We start from the raw sequence: 17262 nt of genomic DNA, 5'->3' as shown, positions 1-17262 counted from the left end.
CCGCCGCCATCCCGCTCGCCGTCCCCGAGCGCCCCTCCGCTCCGCTCCACCCGCCCAGGAACCTGAATAGCACCACCACTCTCTAAGGCCGTGCTCGATCCCGGGCCCGCCGCCCGCTGAGGGGGGAGTGGCGACCGAGGCCAAAGGGGCCAGAGCGTTCGTATTCATGTTTCGGGGCTCCCGCCGGCCGCCGCAGGGGAGGCGGAGACCCTGCCGCCGGCCCGGAGCGAGCATGCGAGGGAGGAGTACCTGAGGAGAAGCGTGCGAGGGGGGATGCTGTTAGCGCCGAGCTACGGCGTTACAGCCCCTTCCTTACAGCACAGTCGTCCTTGCAGCCCGCCCCCGGTCGGTCTGGCCTGCTCTGGCAGCGGCAGCCACACGGAGCGCCTTGTCTAGGAACCGCGTCCGCATGGTGTTTGTGTATCTCCAGGGATGTCCTTGCTTGCGCCTTATAGCATAGCTTTACTCCTAGGACGTTCGCAGGGCTTAACCCACGAGGCTTCTCTCTGTAGAGCTGCCAGGTTACAGACTGATAGCGAACTGAGCTTGCTGGTACCACGTATTACGTGCACGAGCAACGTGAGATTCCCATTTTCAGCTTGTTTGAAGCTCAACTGCAATGTGATGAAGTGCATGTAGTCACGCAATACAGTTACTCACCAATACTCACATGTGGTTTACTGCCTAAAACAGCAGCTCAGAACTTGCCAGGCTTCTGCTAGAGGTGGGCAACAGGCTTCTTGCTCTTCATCCCTCCCACAGCCAAAATCAGAGCCTTGCTAAGCATGCGTGTTGCACATGGCAAAGTATTTATAGTAGAATCTAACTAGTTTTGTAGCAGGCACTTCCTTCTCGTCCACCTTAAAATCCTGGGGAGTTCTAGGAGCAGAGATTAAAGTCAGAAAATAGACCTATCTAACAATTGAGTACTGGATGCCTAGTGAATGTCAGTATTAAGACAGCATGCACAGCAGCTCATAGAATAAGGAGGTCCTGTGAGCTTTGCTACAGTTTGAAAAGAGCAGAACCCAACTGAAGACAAACATTTAGAGCTTTTCTTCTTAACTAGTTCAATGCTTCTTAACTAGCCCAAGGCTTCTGATCTGTCCTTGTAAGACAAGTTTACAAGGTCTTTACTTATTATTATTACTTCTGAGTTCTCCACTTGGTCCGCCTGTTTTGTGAAATGCACTGCCCAAACCAGAAGGTTCTGAGACCTCCCTGATGCCTCATGGACAGAGCAATTGCACCAAGCTTTATGGCCTGTGTCCCTGCATGCTTCCAGGTATGACATTTTGCTCTCTCAGCAGCATGACCCTAACTCACCTTCACCTTGTGATCTGCTATAACACCAGTCCTTTCCTCTGGAACACTCTCTTACATACCTGCCTGCATGAAGCAGGATAAATTAAGTCCAGAGAGGGCAGAACACCGAACTGACACCGTGCTCTGTGCGGCACAAATGCAGAGAATCACAGAATGACAGAATGGCCCAGGTTAGAAGGGACCTCAAGGATCATGAATCTCCAACCCTCCTGCCATCATGCAGGGCCACCAACCTCCCCATTTAATACTAGACCAGGCTGCCCAAGGCCCCATCCAATCTGGTCTTGTACACCTCCCGGAACAGGGTATCCACAACCCTTCTGGGAGCCTGTTCCAGCACCTCACCACTCTCATAGTAAAGAACTTGAACACATAACAGGTGGGCAGCTGCTAGGGGAGCAAAAAGAATTCTGAATTGATTATAAAGCAATCCCATCGCTCAAAGTGCATGGCTGGGAGGTAGTTGTGGCTGCAGGCAGTGCTTCTGCCACTGGCTTACCTTGTGGTTGCGGCTTCCCACTTCTCTTTACAGTTTCACCAGCTGGAAACCACAGAGGGTTGCGTCTTACATTTGTCAAGTGCATGGAGGTCTGTGTTCAAATGCCACCACAGGATGTATGTAAGGTAGCTGTTTGGTTTTTTTTTGGTTGGTTGGTTGGTTGGTTTTGGGAGATGAAAATGAGGAATTGAGGGTTGTAAAAAATCAAACAAGTGTTCTTTTTTAAATTTTATTTGGCAGTAATATCCAACCCCCCCACCCCCGCTTCAAAATATTACAAAATCAAGTAAAATAAGTGCACTAAGGAAACCTACAGAATACTGATAAACTTCACACACGTACAGGAGGGAATATAGAGGGAAGAGTAGGACTTGTTTGTTGCTTAAATTTGTTTTTTTAAAGTAGTGCCTTCCCTGCCACTTGCAGTCTCTACAGCAATTGTCCCAGAGGGCAACACCTGGAACTCAGCACTCCCTTCCTCAACAGCCAAGTCACCCTGCAGATGACAGTGACCCCCCTACCTGTTGTGAGTAGGCCAGATGAGAATCTCCAAGGATATCCAAGGCAGGTGAGTCTCATGTGGTTACCATAGTTAGCCTTTCCAACCACCATTGTTCTCCATAGTCACATATTCCCTCTGAGGGTACAAGGAGGGAAGAGCTACACTGGTAGCACCTCTTTCCATAGGGGCACATTCACTGCACCCCTACACCACATTGTCCTAGGATATGTTACATGGCTTGTTAAGAGAGCTTAGCTTGCCTTGCCTGAAGGAGCAGCCATTCCCTGGCCTCAGTCCAAGTGCAAGCTCTGTGAATCTTGACTGCTAGCATACAATTCTCCAGCCTACCCCAGCAGGCATCCTCACAGACTACAACATCTGCAGGAAGCAGGAAGGGGACTGGAGAATTAAGCCAACAGAAGCCCTTCTGCATAGATGTCTCCTGCACCATGCTTTGCTTCTCCCAGTTGGAGATCTTCCTGCCTGGACAATAAGATGTTCTTCCCATCCAGGGATAGCCTTTAAGGCAAGCTGTTGTGTTTTTTCTAAGGCACTTCAATGATCCAAGTTGCAAGGTAGTGAGCTGGGAGGCATGAGTTGGGGCAGAATAAAGCAAAATATTTATTAACTATGTTCCTGTGACTCCAGAACCAGCACATGATGCTGCTTTGTCCCTCTCTAAGGAAGGAGCTAGGAGATGTCTAATGAGCACTCCTGCTCCACCAAACATCTCCTTCAGGGTCACCAGAACACAGTGACTCGCAGTGTAGTCCTGCATTATTTACAGCTCCTATGGACTCATCCACTCAAATCACAGATCCTAGCTTCTCAAATCTGGATCTTCATGGAAGAAGAACCCCTGCAAGAACCAGTCCCATTCTGTACTTACTGTGCCACAACATCCAAACGTGGCACAGTAGGTTATGATTCCCACAGCAGACGTGGCACTGCATCAGTCAATGGAAGTTCTCTGGATTAACATCAAGAATACAGCTCAAAGACCAGACAACTTTGAATAATCATGGTTCTCAGGAGAGACCACAGGAGGGATCAAGCTCTCTTCTTTTCCTACATTTGCAAGACACCAGCTCAGTCTTCTTCTTCAAGGAAAACATTGCGCCAGCAAGGAAAGGTGGAGATGCATGCCCTGCTCATCTTCTCTCAAGCAGAACATGCTTCTGCTGATGCAGGCTGAGTTTCGCTTCAGTAAGCACTATGGACTGCAAGACACCTGGCAACAATTGCTGAAGTTGTTCAGAAACAGGAAGATAGAAGTCACAGGCAGTCCTCTTGATTCAGAGATGTGCCACTGCTTGGGATGCACAGCAAGGACATGAAGGGAATGTGGACAGAGGATGCTTAGGTGTGTAAGTATATGAAGTACACTAGACAACTGCAGGAGAAAATCAGCTGGGCGTGAGGCTAGAGAGGTGACTGTCAACAAAACAGCTTTTCATTTTTAACTAGGACCAATGCTCTGAGAAACAAGATACTTGAAAATGACCAGCAAAAGGTAGTAAAAAATGGTCTAATCAGAGACACTGAAAACTGTGTCAGTAAGAAGGGTTCTAGCCCTGACCCTGAATACACACCTGGAATTAAAGATGAATGCTTCTGCCTTATCCCAGAGGGAGATGGAAAACCCAAGATGATGGCTAACAGCTCAAACTTCAATTGAACAGTTTTCTATGCAGTTAACCTACTAATGGCATGCCTCATACCTCTGTCTCTAGACTACCCAGCAGGTCCCTCTGGGCAGTTTAAGACTCTAAGCAGGCGGTCAGTGCTAGCCAGGGGAGCAAAAGCCAGAGAGAGCTGCAGTGTCAACCTGTGTCTAGTAGAAATTACATCCAGCCCTGCCTCTTTGTTCATTGAGGGACGCTGCAATCCCCAAGTGAGAAATACCCTGTAGCATAGGGCTCACAAGTTGCTTGCTTGTGGTGACTTGAGTGCAGTGAGATACAAATTGTGCACGGGGCATTACAGCACTGTCAATAACAAAAACCCACAGGCTGGGTTTTCGTGAAAGATCTAGAACTACGAAACATACAAATGCTGAATCACTACCATAGGAAATAAAGTAATAAAAAACAAAACAAAACAAAAGGGGGAGTCAGCATGTGAATGTGATAAGAAAAAATATGATAGCACCTTTAAGGAGAGGGCAAGGAGAGTTAAGAGTGAGATGAGGTCAAAAGGAACTGTGTTGCGTTGTAGCCCACAATGTACTGGAGGAGCTGCTGGGGACAGTCTGGTGGAAAGTAAGGAGGAATGTGCTGGACTCTTGTCAGCAGCACGGCACCATGACTTCCAGGTGTCACATGAGGCTGACCACCTTTGAGGAGCTCAAACCAAAGTGGAGGGTAAGCAGGGCAATGCCCTTGGCTTATTATGTCCTGCAGCACATATGCTCAGCCAGAAAACTGTCAGGCCTGTGCTGGTGCTGACAACTATGAATTGAAGACCCCCTCTTCTATCCAGCACTGACCTCCATCCTTTCCCCAGATCTAAGGGAACAAGAAATCCCCATTAGCTCCTATGAGAAACTACTGTCACCCTGTGGAAGGGACCCAGGGGCTGCTGTAGTTTCCCCCCAGTCTTCCAAGGCCCCAGCAACGAAGCTCCCTGACCTGGTGGGCTCTGCTCCCCTTTCCTGGCCCCATTCTCTGTGTATTACAAAACAAATAACCCATCGCTATACAATGTAAATATCTGTGACTGGGCAACTGTAGCAGACACTTGTGCATATTGAGATCAGCACTGGAGGACAGGGCAGTAGGTTGGGCCCATCCTCCTGGGCTCCTCCGATATGGAGGCCCCTTACATCTCCTTGGTGCTCATCTTCTTGGTCTTCTCAGCCGTCTCCTAAAGAAAGAAAGCACAAAAGTGAAGCTTTGCACTGACATGGTTTGGCAGTGCCCTGACATCTTTGGTCCATCCATGAGCAGCGACAACACTGTTATTTTCCTCTAAGCCCCACGCTTGTATCTCTTCCCTCGGACAACTAACATCTCTCCTTGCTGAGTTCCTCCATCTAACAGAAACCTCCAAGTGGCAAAAGCAGAGGGAACATCTCAAACAAGGAGAGACTTTTGTAAGCAGATCAATCTTCCCAGCCCCATACTAACCTGATGCTTTTGCAGCTCCTGAACATATCTAGCTAGCTCCTCCTCAGTCAAATCTTGACCAGGTTGTTGTCTGTGAGCTGTCATCTTCTCATTCTTCCCTGCAAACAGAAATGGAGTTCAGTTTTATCACAAATGCAAATTTCACGGACAGAACCATGGAAAACAAAAAGAAGCAGACCAGCAAGAGTATGCCTCAGGCCATAGCACACCTCAAGTTTAATGAAGCTTTACATAGTCTGGCCAGACCTTCTTTGAAAGAAAATAGATGTGTGGCTACCTTGGACTTCAGAACCTGGGCTTCCAGACTGTCCCCCTATTGACCTACACCATGATAACAACGTGATAAGAAAGAGGCTGCACTCTGCTCTCCTCTCCTGTTATTTGAAAAGTAGCACCTCTAATAAACTCAAAGATTTTGGCTTCTTGTAGGGAATACATAGAAGCTCAGTGCTATGCAAGTACAATGGTGCTTAATGAAGAGGTAATTTTGCTTAGTGGAGATGCATCTTGCTGATGTATCTGATCTGATTCTTTGGTTTCATTATCTGTCTAACATTAACCTCTGACCCAGGCAGAAAGTGAAAAAACTGCTGTCCAACTGTGTGCTTCTGCCATGGATGCAGCGAGTTAGGTAGGTATCAACACTGGGTGTAGCACTGCAACTTTGAAGATTGTTTCTGGGCAGGCAGCAAAGAGTCTCTCATTTGGTTGCTTAACCTCTCACAGTTCCGCAGGCAGCTCTACAAAGTAAAACAGTTATCTTTTTTGAGGTGAATTCCTGCTGCAGCAGCCTAGTCCAAGCTGAGAGAATCCCAAAGCTTGTGCTGCAGACTAACAGATAAACATGAAAGAAACACTGCACATACAAACCTGTTGCTGTTTCCCTCTCTCCTCTCCTGCCCAAGCTACAAGACTCTGGCTGGCTATAGATCTGAACGTGCTGCTGACAGCTCCAGCACAGCAATGCAAACAAAGCTCATGCAAAACTTTGGTTTCTGGGGAAGAAGGCCAGGAAAATGCAGTGCAGTGCTGAGATGGTGAACTTCACCGTGAACTTTTAAAAATAGCCTTCCAGGTGAAGAACAGATAGACCAACAACCCTGCCTTCACTATAAACACTACCTCCCTTCATCTCTGTCACATTCTTTCTTAATGCAAGAAACTAAAGCGCTTTTCTGACATCGTTGGATTAAGTCTCATTTATCCATTCCTGGGGCATGACTCCTATTTTTCAGATATGTAAATATAAATACAGTGAGGATACAGTGAGGATACATATAGGATACAACTGTCCTGCTCACACCCATATATACGGTTGCAGACAGTAATCTATTTGGTTTGAGCATGCCCCAAGCCAGCAGGATGCAAAGCAGCTCTGGTCTGGAATATCTGCTGCTGAATTTTCATGATATCAAACTCAACCCACAAAGGCCAATACCATTGTTCCCAACTCAGTTACACACTTTCTGATCTCTAGAACAGAACCAACTTGGATCTGGCCATCTTGGAGCACGGGAGGATGATGGAGAACCCACCAGCAGAGAAGGTAACAAAGAACATTAGCGAGCCCCTAAAAAGCTGGAAAATAAAAATCCCTTTGCACAAAACCAAATACAATCATCCTCTGGAAAGCATACAGACCTTCACAAGTCATTGCAGTGCACACCCAGTTCCCACAGGCACAGACGCAGCGGTTGCACTCCACCTGGGTCTCTGCTCCATCCTCATAGGTTTCATCTTCCAGGGCACACTCTAGAAAGGCACAGAACAGGGACAATAGTTGTACCCTACAGATCCAGGAGATAATTCAAGAGAGGAGGTACAATCTCACTCTCAAAGAGAAGCTGGGGGATACCTTTGGAAGAGGCCACCAATCCACCAAGGGTTTCAGGTGGACCACTATGACAGAAATATTCACATTGAATTAGGTGTGTGAAATTAGCTCCAAAATAATTATTTGGGAAAATCATACACTTTGCTTTGTTTCCTCAAAAGCACACATTTCAAGTTCTCAATCCCAAATGAGATCTTGATATTGGGTTTGCTTAAATGTCCTGATCTGCTATATGCAGAAGAGAGCACCCAAGCTGAAAGTTTTGGTCACTGTGAAACGAATCTCTATTCCAAAAGGGTAGTTGCTGGGGAAAGCGTGTGTGTTTGCTGTAGCCCTAAGAAAGGAAGGAAATAAGAAAAGCTCACTCATTTTAGTTCACATTTCTTCTCTATTATATAATCATATAACCATAACCCTCAAAGCACTTAATTGTGTTGGTTCAGTGAAAACCATGCCCTCAGGGATAGAGAAGGCATCTCTGGCTTCCTACTGAATATCCCCTAGGAAGCACAGCTCGGTGTCACTGCAGTGGATGTAAATCCAGCACCTTTGGACCAGCAGGCGAAAGCACCCCCTGAGGAGATGATTAGATGAATGGCTTGGCACGCGTGGTCAGCAGAACACTAAGCTGCTTCCACGTAGCACTGAGCAGGATTTGGAAGGATAGCGAACTTTGAGACGCTCATCAGGGAGGGTCAGAGCACAGCAGGACTTTGTTCTGGTCCAACTTTTCTAAGTTATCCAGACATTAACTCTTCACATGATTTATATCCGTGCTGTTAAATACATGCCTTGACGATCAAAGCATACCTTATCCATTTGACCTACGTCCCTGCTTCTAAAATCCAAACCTTTTAAATCACATGAGCTCTGGGAGCTCTGCAACAGAAACAGCAGTATGTTTGACAGTGTAGGGATGGGAGAACAAAGGGTGCTGTGGGATAGCAGGTAGGGCACATATCAACATTAACTCTGGGAATGGAGTTACAGCATCCAATGGCTGGCTCAAATTGGTGCCTTTTCTCTGTTCCCTTACCAGGACCCCACTAGTTCCCCAATACAAGTGAGGAATTCCTACTTTTCTCCGGTGGATTGAAGGATGGGCTGAGGCACTTGAGAAATTCATTGAAGCTGAGCTTCCAGTCAGCGTTTTCATCTGACAGCTCGATGAGGGCATCTATGCAGAGTCCCCTAAAAGGAAACACAGAGGCATGTTCTGCACAGAGCTGTACCAAGTCATTCCTTCCTCTACTGGCTTCGGAGGGCAAACAAGTTAAACCAGTCACTGGCCTCAGAGTACGGATGAGTTGAACTAGTAACAACTAGGAAGGTTCCGAGATGCCAGGAATAAATGTCTTCTGCAAGAAAATCTCCCTGATGTAAACAGAAGAAAAACAGACACCTTTCTCCTGGCTGGAGAAAGGCTGAGGTGTGCAGGGGCTGGTATTCAGAATAAATCAGGCAGCAGGAATAGCAGCCTGCTGACATCTACATGCTGTCACACAAGTACAGATGCAAGCATAGTTCAACCACAAGCAGTCATCGTCTTGCACATAGGGGCACAGAAAAAGGGAAACCTCTGAAGCTATGATTTCATGTGATGGTTGCACCAGTTCTAATTACAGGCTCTCCATGAGCTCTGTTTTCCCATCATCTTCTTTGCACTGGATATAGCTATCAGGCAAGAGGCAAGCATGGTCCACTGGAAAGCTAAATCACTAGGAAATATAAAAGACAAATTTTCTGTCATCCAACTCACCTCCTGGCTTCAAAACTATTAGGTCCAATGCAAAAGAGAGTTGGAATGTATGGCTCAACCTGAAGGCTAAGGGTGGGACTGCTCCTTTTGGTGGCATTCATATCTAGTTAAATGATAAGCCATTTCATACACAGTTAGGTTTGCTGATTCTGTTTTTCTACCTGATATTTTCCACGGTTGTTTTTTTCATCCCCTCTTTTTACCACATCTGGTCCCTGTCCTTCTGGTATCCTGCCCACTGCCCACCTGAGCAGCTTGTTGGTCTCCTGGTCCACGTAGGTTGTGATGTTGACAGCAGTCTCGTTCTGCTCCACAAATTTCAGGAATTCGGTAGAGTCCAGGCGAGAATCGCCATCATCAAAGTTCTGTAGGGAAAGATGGGAAGATGTGAGAGGGTCCCACCTGCCAACTTAAAGTACCCCTTCCTTATTGCTCTTCCATAGGCAATTAGCATTTTTGAAGCACTAATGAAGCGGGTTGCATCATCCCTGTTTTTCACAAAGAACAGAGGCTCAGAGAAGAACGACATATCCACACTAGCATCAGAAATGGGAGACCTGGCTCTAGCTTCCTGCTCACTGGTAAGCTACACTGCCTCTCATTCACCTCCTGTTGCTTGATTTATGGCTCTAACCCCATTCCTTCTCTTTGTTCCAGCCAGCTCCCAGCTTTCTTATATACCTCCTGCCTTAAAGCAGACCAGTCGTGCTCAAGAAGGTGTCAGCTTTCCAACATGTGTAAATCCAAAGCTGCATAAGGAGCGTGACAGTGACAAAAGGGAAAATCACAGGAAGCAATTTTCTGCTGCTCCCAAAGAAGGAAAAATTTAATGCAACAGCTAAACACCTTACCACCAGCTTCATAGGGTCCTGACAGGACTCCTGGCACTGACGAGCAGGATTTTTAGCCCAATGTCCTGGCTGTACTCCCACTACAGTAATTGTATTCTGCCTCCCTGTTTGGAGATGTCATATCACAGCGCGGGGCACGCAGTAGGAACTGCTGGGCCCCCTCAGAGACAGCTGCATTGCAGTGAAGGGAAAATGAATCCTGCAGGCAGACTGCTGCACGAGATGCTGGTCAGCCTCTGCCGTGTGACTCAGGGCAGGTCACTGCACCTCCCTGAGCAGGGCTTCCAGGAATGCTCAAACACTGTCTGCTGCTATCTCTGGTTCAGGAGAAGCATGTAAAGCTAGGAAAATATCTGCCTGTCCTGTAGCCTGTATATAACTGCCCCACTAATATATTTCAGCTTCTGCAAGATGTTGAAATCTTTCTCCCTATTTATTTTGAAAGTGGCCACAGTTCTCTTAATGACCCAAACCTGGGTAAGTTAGTTTTCTTGGCTTTCAAGAAGACAGTATGCATTTACCTGATCCCCAAGAGACAACCTAAGCCACAGCAGCTTCTCACTATTGGTCTAATCTCTAATGCAGGGTCCTTCAAGGCCAAGGCCTGCCTGGCGTTTGACCCACGTCCCAGTGACTCACACAAGGCACGCTTCCAGAAGGGAGAGAGCAACATGCCACATCTGCAAGCTCCTCTGGTCAAGGAGAAAAGGGAAAACCTTCACCTCCTCCTTGGCTCCAGTGTTTATTGCCTGCAGGGCAGGAGTCAGGCCATTTGCGGGGCAGCGTGGAGCGGTGGGCTGGGCGAGGCAGGCAGCTCAGGCAAAACAAATATGTGTGTGCATGAGTTCATTTAGCTTGCATTACTTGGATATCTCCGACTTGCTCCAAGCCTTGAATTCTGCTTTAAATATATTTCAAAGCTCACTGGGCTGTTGACATGGAGGATTACCTTCTGACAGAGAAAGAAACTTGGTCCAGGAAACAGCATAGCTTTGTCATGGAAACTTTTGCCCCCTTGTGCCTGGCATCACTGCTCCACAACAAGGTGGAAAATAAGGGAACGTGAAGCTGTCTGCCTCTGAGCTGTGGGTTTTCAGCAGTGGGTGGCTGACAGAGTATGGCTGGGTTGCGCACAGCAGTGGAGCAAGCCCATGGCTGGCTCATGTGTTTAGACAAACCCCGTGGCCTGAGCAAGTCCCCTGCAATAGAGGTTGAGGACAGCACGTGTGTGAGGGCATGCCAGGGTAGTGGCAGACGCCCGCAGGGTGCCTGAAGCAGTGGCTTCAAGTGAGTTTCCACAAAAGGGGTAGAATTAATGGCTACAAAGGCGAAGATTCTCTCTGTAGTGTGGGGACTGGCTCCTCTGCCTCACCAGGGGGTGCAATTGCCATGGCAAATTTGCTTGCAGCATTAACTCCTGTCAGGCACCATTAATCTCTCACTGTCAACAGCTTATGATTTAAACACTCTCCCCCTTTCCCCACCTGCTCCTCCAGCTCCATCTTGAACGCTTTGAAGTCTTTATCAGGAGCCGGGTGCAAGGGGGAGGGAGGCAGCAGAGCATGCGGCAGGAGCATGGCAGAAGCGTGTGATCTATGGGTTATAAAAGGGGTGGGGATAGGGTGAGGCTGACAGGGAAGCATTATTGCTGGGGGCTCACAGGCAGTTTCATCTCCCTGCAGAGCACCAGGAAAGCACCAGCTCCCTGCCACAACCGGGCCATAATCCACACAGGCACATATTCTCCTTGAAGCCCCCAAGCACCCCTTATTTCCACCTCAATTAGCCTTGGGGTTGTCAGGAACAAAGGATCAGCAACATTGCCACATCTCCCTGCTCCTTGTATCTGTATTGCCAGCACTCCCACTCGTCTTTCCTCCTTTGGCAGTCCTTTGCCCTCTAAGATCAGTTCTTCTGTCCCTTACTATAGGCATACTGGGCCTATCCATGTTTTTTTTCCTGGAACACATTGGACGACAGGAGACAGAGGTGCTCCAGGTCATGTGCAAGTGGGTCTGTCAGTAGCTGCTGCAGGCAGCACAATGTAGGACACAGCAGGCCTCTCTGGCTCCTGTGTCATCAGGCACATCTCAATACTGCAGCTTCTTTCATGGCAACACTGGTGCTTTACAGTGACAGATCAAGAAATGGCAGGCTCTACTTGCCTTGAAGTACTTGTCCAGGACTTCACTATAATTGCTGCCCTTGGAAAACCAGCCGTCTGGGATAATTTCTGCTTCTAGCCACTGGATGACACGGCGACGAAGCTCATCCCTGTCCGACTGGTAACAGACAACTGTCGGGAGAGAAAGCAAGGATAAGAGGAACAATGGTGGCAAGGATATCATAGAGAGATTACGAGAAATAAAAGCCAAGCAGACAGTCCTGATGGCAGTCTGCAGGCCGCTTGAAGATGATCCATGGCCAGATTAAAGCAGGGCTGCCATGTGCTGAACGGTGGATGGGCTGTGGGTGACACCATGTGGCAAGGCCCGAAAACGACACTCCTGCCAAGCTGCCTTCCAGTACACTATGCCTGAGGTAAAGGAACCGAGGGCCAGCTGACTCATCTCAGATTGAGGGAGGAATGCGAATGACTGGCTCTGGTCAATGTCCCTGGGTTTTTCGATGCCAAGCACTCAGCCATGAGCCCTCAGGTACCAAAACCCCCTTCCTCTCCAACACCAAAGACCAGACAAAGAGCATTCCCCTGTGCTCTTCCCCAATCTTGAATTTTAGGGCCTATATCTCAGGGAATTTTGTTTCTTCAAAATCCTGGCTTGTCCGCTGTAAATTACAGGGGGCCAAGTTGTGCTTTTTCTCAGAGCTCTCCAGTCACAGGCATCATTTCGTATGCTAGTTACAAACGTGGTATTCAGAAGCAAACCTGAAAGATCATTCAGCTTATTTGCACTGTCATACCTGTCAATGGAGAGACAAGGGAATCTTTGTGCACTCCTGCCACTTACACACACTCATGATTTCCTTCTGAATTCAGTGACTACGATCACAACTGGATGGACCGATAAAATAAAAACCCACAGGGCATTTGTTTAATTTTGTGTTTGTGGTGTTTAATTTTGAGCTTCCCTAAAACTGATTTGAAGTGATGGTCAGGTTCTGACACTGTCCTTTGCCTTAGGCTTGAATGAGGGTTTGCTTTCATTTCTCCTAGGAAGCTGATGTTGATGATTGTACAGCTCCAGGACTGATAAGCCATGGATAGGAAAAGGGTCCCTTGGTGGAGCACAGGTCATGGCCCCAAAATCTATAGTCTAGGTACACAAACAAGAGATAAGGAGAGAAATCAGGCACAGGGAACCAAACAGACAGCTGATGGGTGGTGGTTCAGCTACACCTCCTAATTCCCCAACAATATCCCATTCATTATGCAGTGCTGCCCCTCTGCCATTGGGCCCATCAGTTAACTGCTCCTGAAACAAAGCTTCCTTTTATAAGAGTGCTCCTGGAGCCGGGGAGGACAGCAGCACAGTTCCTGTATCTTTGATCCCCAAGGAACCATGTCTTGTTCCTCAGTCTGGATGATGAACACAGCTTGTGTCCGTAGGGGCAAATTCACACTTCACCTTGTATGCTCCCAGAGTCCCTAAGACACTTCAGCACAGTTAGGAGTCCAGGAGTACCCAAGAGTAAGGTGACCCAAGAGTAAGGACTAAGAAGGTACCTGATAGTAAGGACCAAAAAGGTACCGAAGAGTGAGGACCCAAGCCCTCTTATTTCAGCTCATCTATCATCTCAGGCTCTGCTACAGCCAGTGCAGAAGCATCACTTGTACACAGAGCTGTCACTCCCCCAGCAGACCTCCCTTCCCAGTTCTCTTCCCAAATACACACAGATTCCAGACAGACAAGGAGATGGCTTCTTACCTGGACTCGCAGCTGGATTCTCAGACTTCTTCTCTGTTAAAGGAAAGACAGAAGAGAACATGTCTGATTCAACATGAAGAATTATGAACTTCTTCCTATCCTGGGTGCTACTTGGGCAAGAGCAGAGGAACATGGGAGCTTTTGGAAACAAGAGGACCACAGAGATTATGAAGGGACTGGAGCAACTGTTATTCAGGGGAGGAAAGCTGTGATTTTTCAGCATGAATAAGACTCAGGAAAGACCTCACCAATTTGTTTATATTTGATGGGCAGGAGTGAAAAAGACTGAGCCATACTCTTCCCAGGGCATCCAGAGACAGGATAAGGGGCAGTGGGTGTGTATTTAAAAACTTGAAATTCCATTTGAACATAAGGAATCACTTTTTTTGCTGTGAGGCTGGTTGAAGACTGGAACAGGTTGCTCAAAAGAGGTTGTGTAGCTTCTCTCCTTGGAAATACTCAAAATCCAAGTGGACATAATCCAGGGCAACCTGGTTTGTCTTACTCTTCTCTGCTCTGTGCGGCCTCACCTCCTGCACTGGGTGCAGTTGTGGGTGCCACAATAGAAAAAGGACATAAAAGTGTGAGAGAGCATCCACAGGAGGGTTACAAAGATGGTAAAGGTTCTGAAGGGCAAAGTGTGTGAGGAGCAGCTGAGGTCCCATGTATGCTCAGCGCAGAACCGAGGAGCTGAAGGGAGGCCTGATGGTGGCTGCAGCTCCTCACAGGGAGCGGAGGGGCAGCGCTGAGCTCTGCTCTGTGTGACAGCGACAGGGCCCGAGGGAACGGCATGGAGCTGTGTCAGGGGAGGGCAGCTGGGGGTTAGGGACAGGGGCTGCACCACAGGGCGGTGGGCATGGAACAGCCTGCCCAGGGCAGCGGGCACGGCCCTGAGTGCCAGAGTGCAAGGAGTGCTTGGACATCGCTCTCAAAATCACTGGATTTTGTGTGGTGCCGTGTGGGATCAGGAGTTGGACTTGATGATCCCTGTGGGTCCTTCCAACTCAAAATAGTCTATGATTCTATGCCTTAGTTCCTCATCCTTGTCTGAGATTATGTTGTAGATATGTCTGTCCCCAGCTCTGCTGCCAGCTTTCCTTTACTTGGTCATAGATTTTGTTGATCCTCATCCTCATCTTGGGACTACCTTCCCAGCTTGTTATCTCAATGGACTTGCCTGGAAATTCTGGTCTATGGACCCTGGTTACCACCACCAAATCTGATACTGACCTGATGTCTTGGCTCAGCCTCAAACCTAGTTCATCATAACAACTTTGCCTGGTGATTTGGTATCAGTTGAACTTGGGTACCTTTTCCAGGTTTGCCCTGTTTACCTTGGCTGGCAGTTTTGGAAAAGTGTTCTGGTTGGCAAGGCTTCTGCCTTGCCTTGTTATCACACAAAGCTCTCAGCTGTCTGCCCTTTAGAGCTGTTCCTTGCTGCTCCTGGGCACAGGGTTACCTTTACAATGGCCATCGTAATCCACTTGGATCTTGGAGCCAGTGAGGCAGGCATCTCGGTGCAGCTCACAATGGTTCAGGTAGGTCTTGCCATTGCTACCACACACAGGCCTCTTGTGAGGTTTGCATTGCTGTGAGAAAGCCAGAGATGAGAGCTTTTACCTGCCTCTTGGGGGCAGCAATAAGGAGAAGGCACATCCCAAGTTCAGCCCAGTCCAAAAAGCTTTCAAACCCTCTCACTGCCTCCCCAGGAAAAGCCGCATGGATTAGACTGTAGATGTGGATTCAAAGGCTTCCCTGCATCCCATCCCCAGTCAGCAACATCACGGCAGGACTATTCCAGAAGCGGAGCACAGCAGAAAAATCAAAACTTGGTGTAAACACTGAATGTAGTCCTACAGCTGCAGCTCTATGCGCAGTGAATGTGTCTGTCCCAAGGTGTGCCCCCCTGCTTACTCAGCTCTGCTACAGCTCTCTGCAGGATCTGCTCCACCTTTCAGCATCTGAATTTAGACCACATTGCCAGCCAGCAGCAGAGAGCTCAACCTAAAGTAGAGTGAGAGCTCACCAGTACCACCAAGCAAGGTGCAAGCCTCTTTCTCCTGCATCATTCAGCCTGGCCACGCTGTCCAGACAACAGTCTCCCTACCCGCTAAGGGACCAACTCTCTTCCCAGAGCCCGGGCTGGCTGTGTCTGAGCTGCGGACTGAGAGGGAGGTAGGAGCAGAGAGCCCAATCCCAAGAGCCAGGCAGGAGCAGTTTGAAAACATGGAGCAGAAAAGAGCAGGGAGACCCTGTCTCCACAGCTGGCAAAGGCTTTTCTAATCATTTCTGACTCCCTGCTGGAGGAAACTATTCATGCTCACAGCACTCCACCACAATTATTTCCATTTTACAAAAGCTGATTTTTTAGTAGGGTGCTTGTAACCTCCTCAAACAAGCCTCTGGGGAGGGAAAGCTGTCTTGGAGCTTGCTGACTCTCCTTCAGTGCCCTCCACAGCCAGCTGGATATCAATACCCCACTAGGCTCACTAGGCTCTCCCAACAAAAGACCTCCAGCCATGTCTGCCATGTCTGTTAAAGACTGTGTGAGCAGCGCAGCTGCAAGTTCCAGACAATGTACATGCTGCAGGGCTCTTCCCTCACACCATGCAGCGAAAGGCCCCGCTGTTTGAAGAGCTGCTGTGAATCTGCAGCTGCTCCAAACCAGTCCTTGTGATGCCGCCAGTGACTGAAGTGCAGCCTGAGGGCTCGGCGGCGCAGGAGCTGTTCTGTCCCCATACCTCAATGCAGAGGCAGGTTGGCTCTCCCTTCTCTGTCACTGCACATTCCCGCCCAGCTCCGCAGAAAACATTGGCACAGATTTTGGATTTGCTCCTTGGCTCTTCCTGCAAGACATAAAAAAAGAGACACAGAATACATCAAGTCATCCAAACCAGCAGCAGCAGTCCTCAGTGCAGCTGTAAAATATAATACATGTAACTTATATGCCGGAACACAGAACACCAAGCCGGTAAGGCACAGATGACAGAACAGGACAAACATGATGGCAGAAGATGGACAGCTCAGACAATAACCAGGGAGCTCAGACAGAAACAGGAGCTGTGGCTATAGCCCCAGCAATAAAGGCTTTCCTAGAGGTCATTCCTGGAAAATCACCTAGGAGAACTGGAGCGAACATGAGCAAAAGAACGGCTAGCAAAAACAGCAAGAGTAATGCCCTCAAGGCAAGGACTGCTGCCTTCAAATATTCCATGGAGGGCAGGCAGCAGAAATGTCTTTGCTTGAGACATTTAAGAAGAAGGTGAACATGACCCTGGAGAAAGCTGTGATACCAAACAGAAGAAAGAAATTGCCATCAGGCACCAGATAATGCCCCTGTCACAAAAGAACAACACAGATCTGCAAGGCCCATTATCTCACCCCCACTGGTCAAGACTTAAATGCTTCAGAGAAGAAACATTGCCATGGATAATTATAAAGTAACCTTCCCACAGAGGAGTTCTTCTTGGTCTCTG

The 17262-nt window shown here is 48.2% G+C and overlaps 2 protein-coding genes across 2 annotated transcripts in view; both read right to left on the bottom strand.

The window, feature by feature from the left end:
* The window catches only part of LRRC58 (leucine rich repeat containing 58), a 15100-nt gene extending 14689 nt beyond the window's left edge, over positions 1-411 (bottom strand). The window contains exon 1 of the mRNA XM_031554873.1: positions 317-411. Coding sequence (XP_031410733.1) covers positions 317-411 — 95 coding nt within the window. The remainder of the gene's footprint in view (positions 1-316) is intronic.
* A 1629-nt stretch (positions 412-2040) lies between these two features.
* On the bottom strand, positions 2041-16647 carry FSTL1 (follistatin like 1; the record flags this gene model as incomplete). The annotated part of the gene is made up of 9 exons (XM_019611833.1): positions 2041-5192; positions 5456-5553; positions 7097-7207; positions 8368-8480; positions 9295-9413; positions 12065-12195; positions 13787-13819; positions 15246-15375; positions 16528-16647. Coding segments are annotated over 9 exons (900 nt in total), but the record flags the coding sequence as incomplete, so codon positions are not given.
* Positions 16648-17262: the final 615 nt, after the last annotated feature.

The sequence above is a fragment of the Meleagris gallopavo genome, chromosome 1 (genome assembly GCF_000146605.3).
Source record: "Meleagris gallopavo isolate NT-WF06-2002-E0010 breed Aviagen turkey brand Nicholas breeding stock chromosome 1, Turkey_5.1, whole genome shotgun sequence".
Classification (NCBI taxonomy): Eukaryota; Metazoa; Chordata; class Aves; order Galliformes; family Phasianidae; genus Meleagris; species Meleagris gallopavo.
The sequence above is the reverse complement of the archived record's forward strand: the minus strand, read 5'-3'. Positions and strand labels throughout refer to the sequence as shown.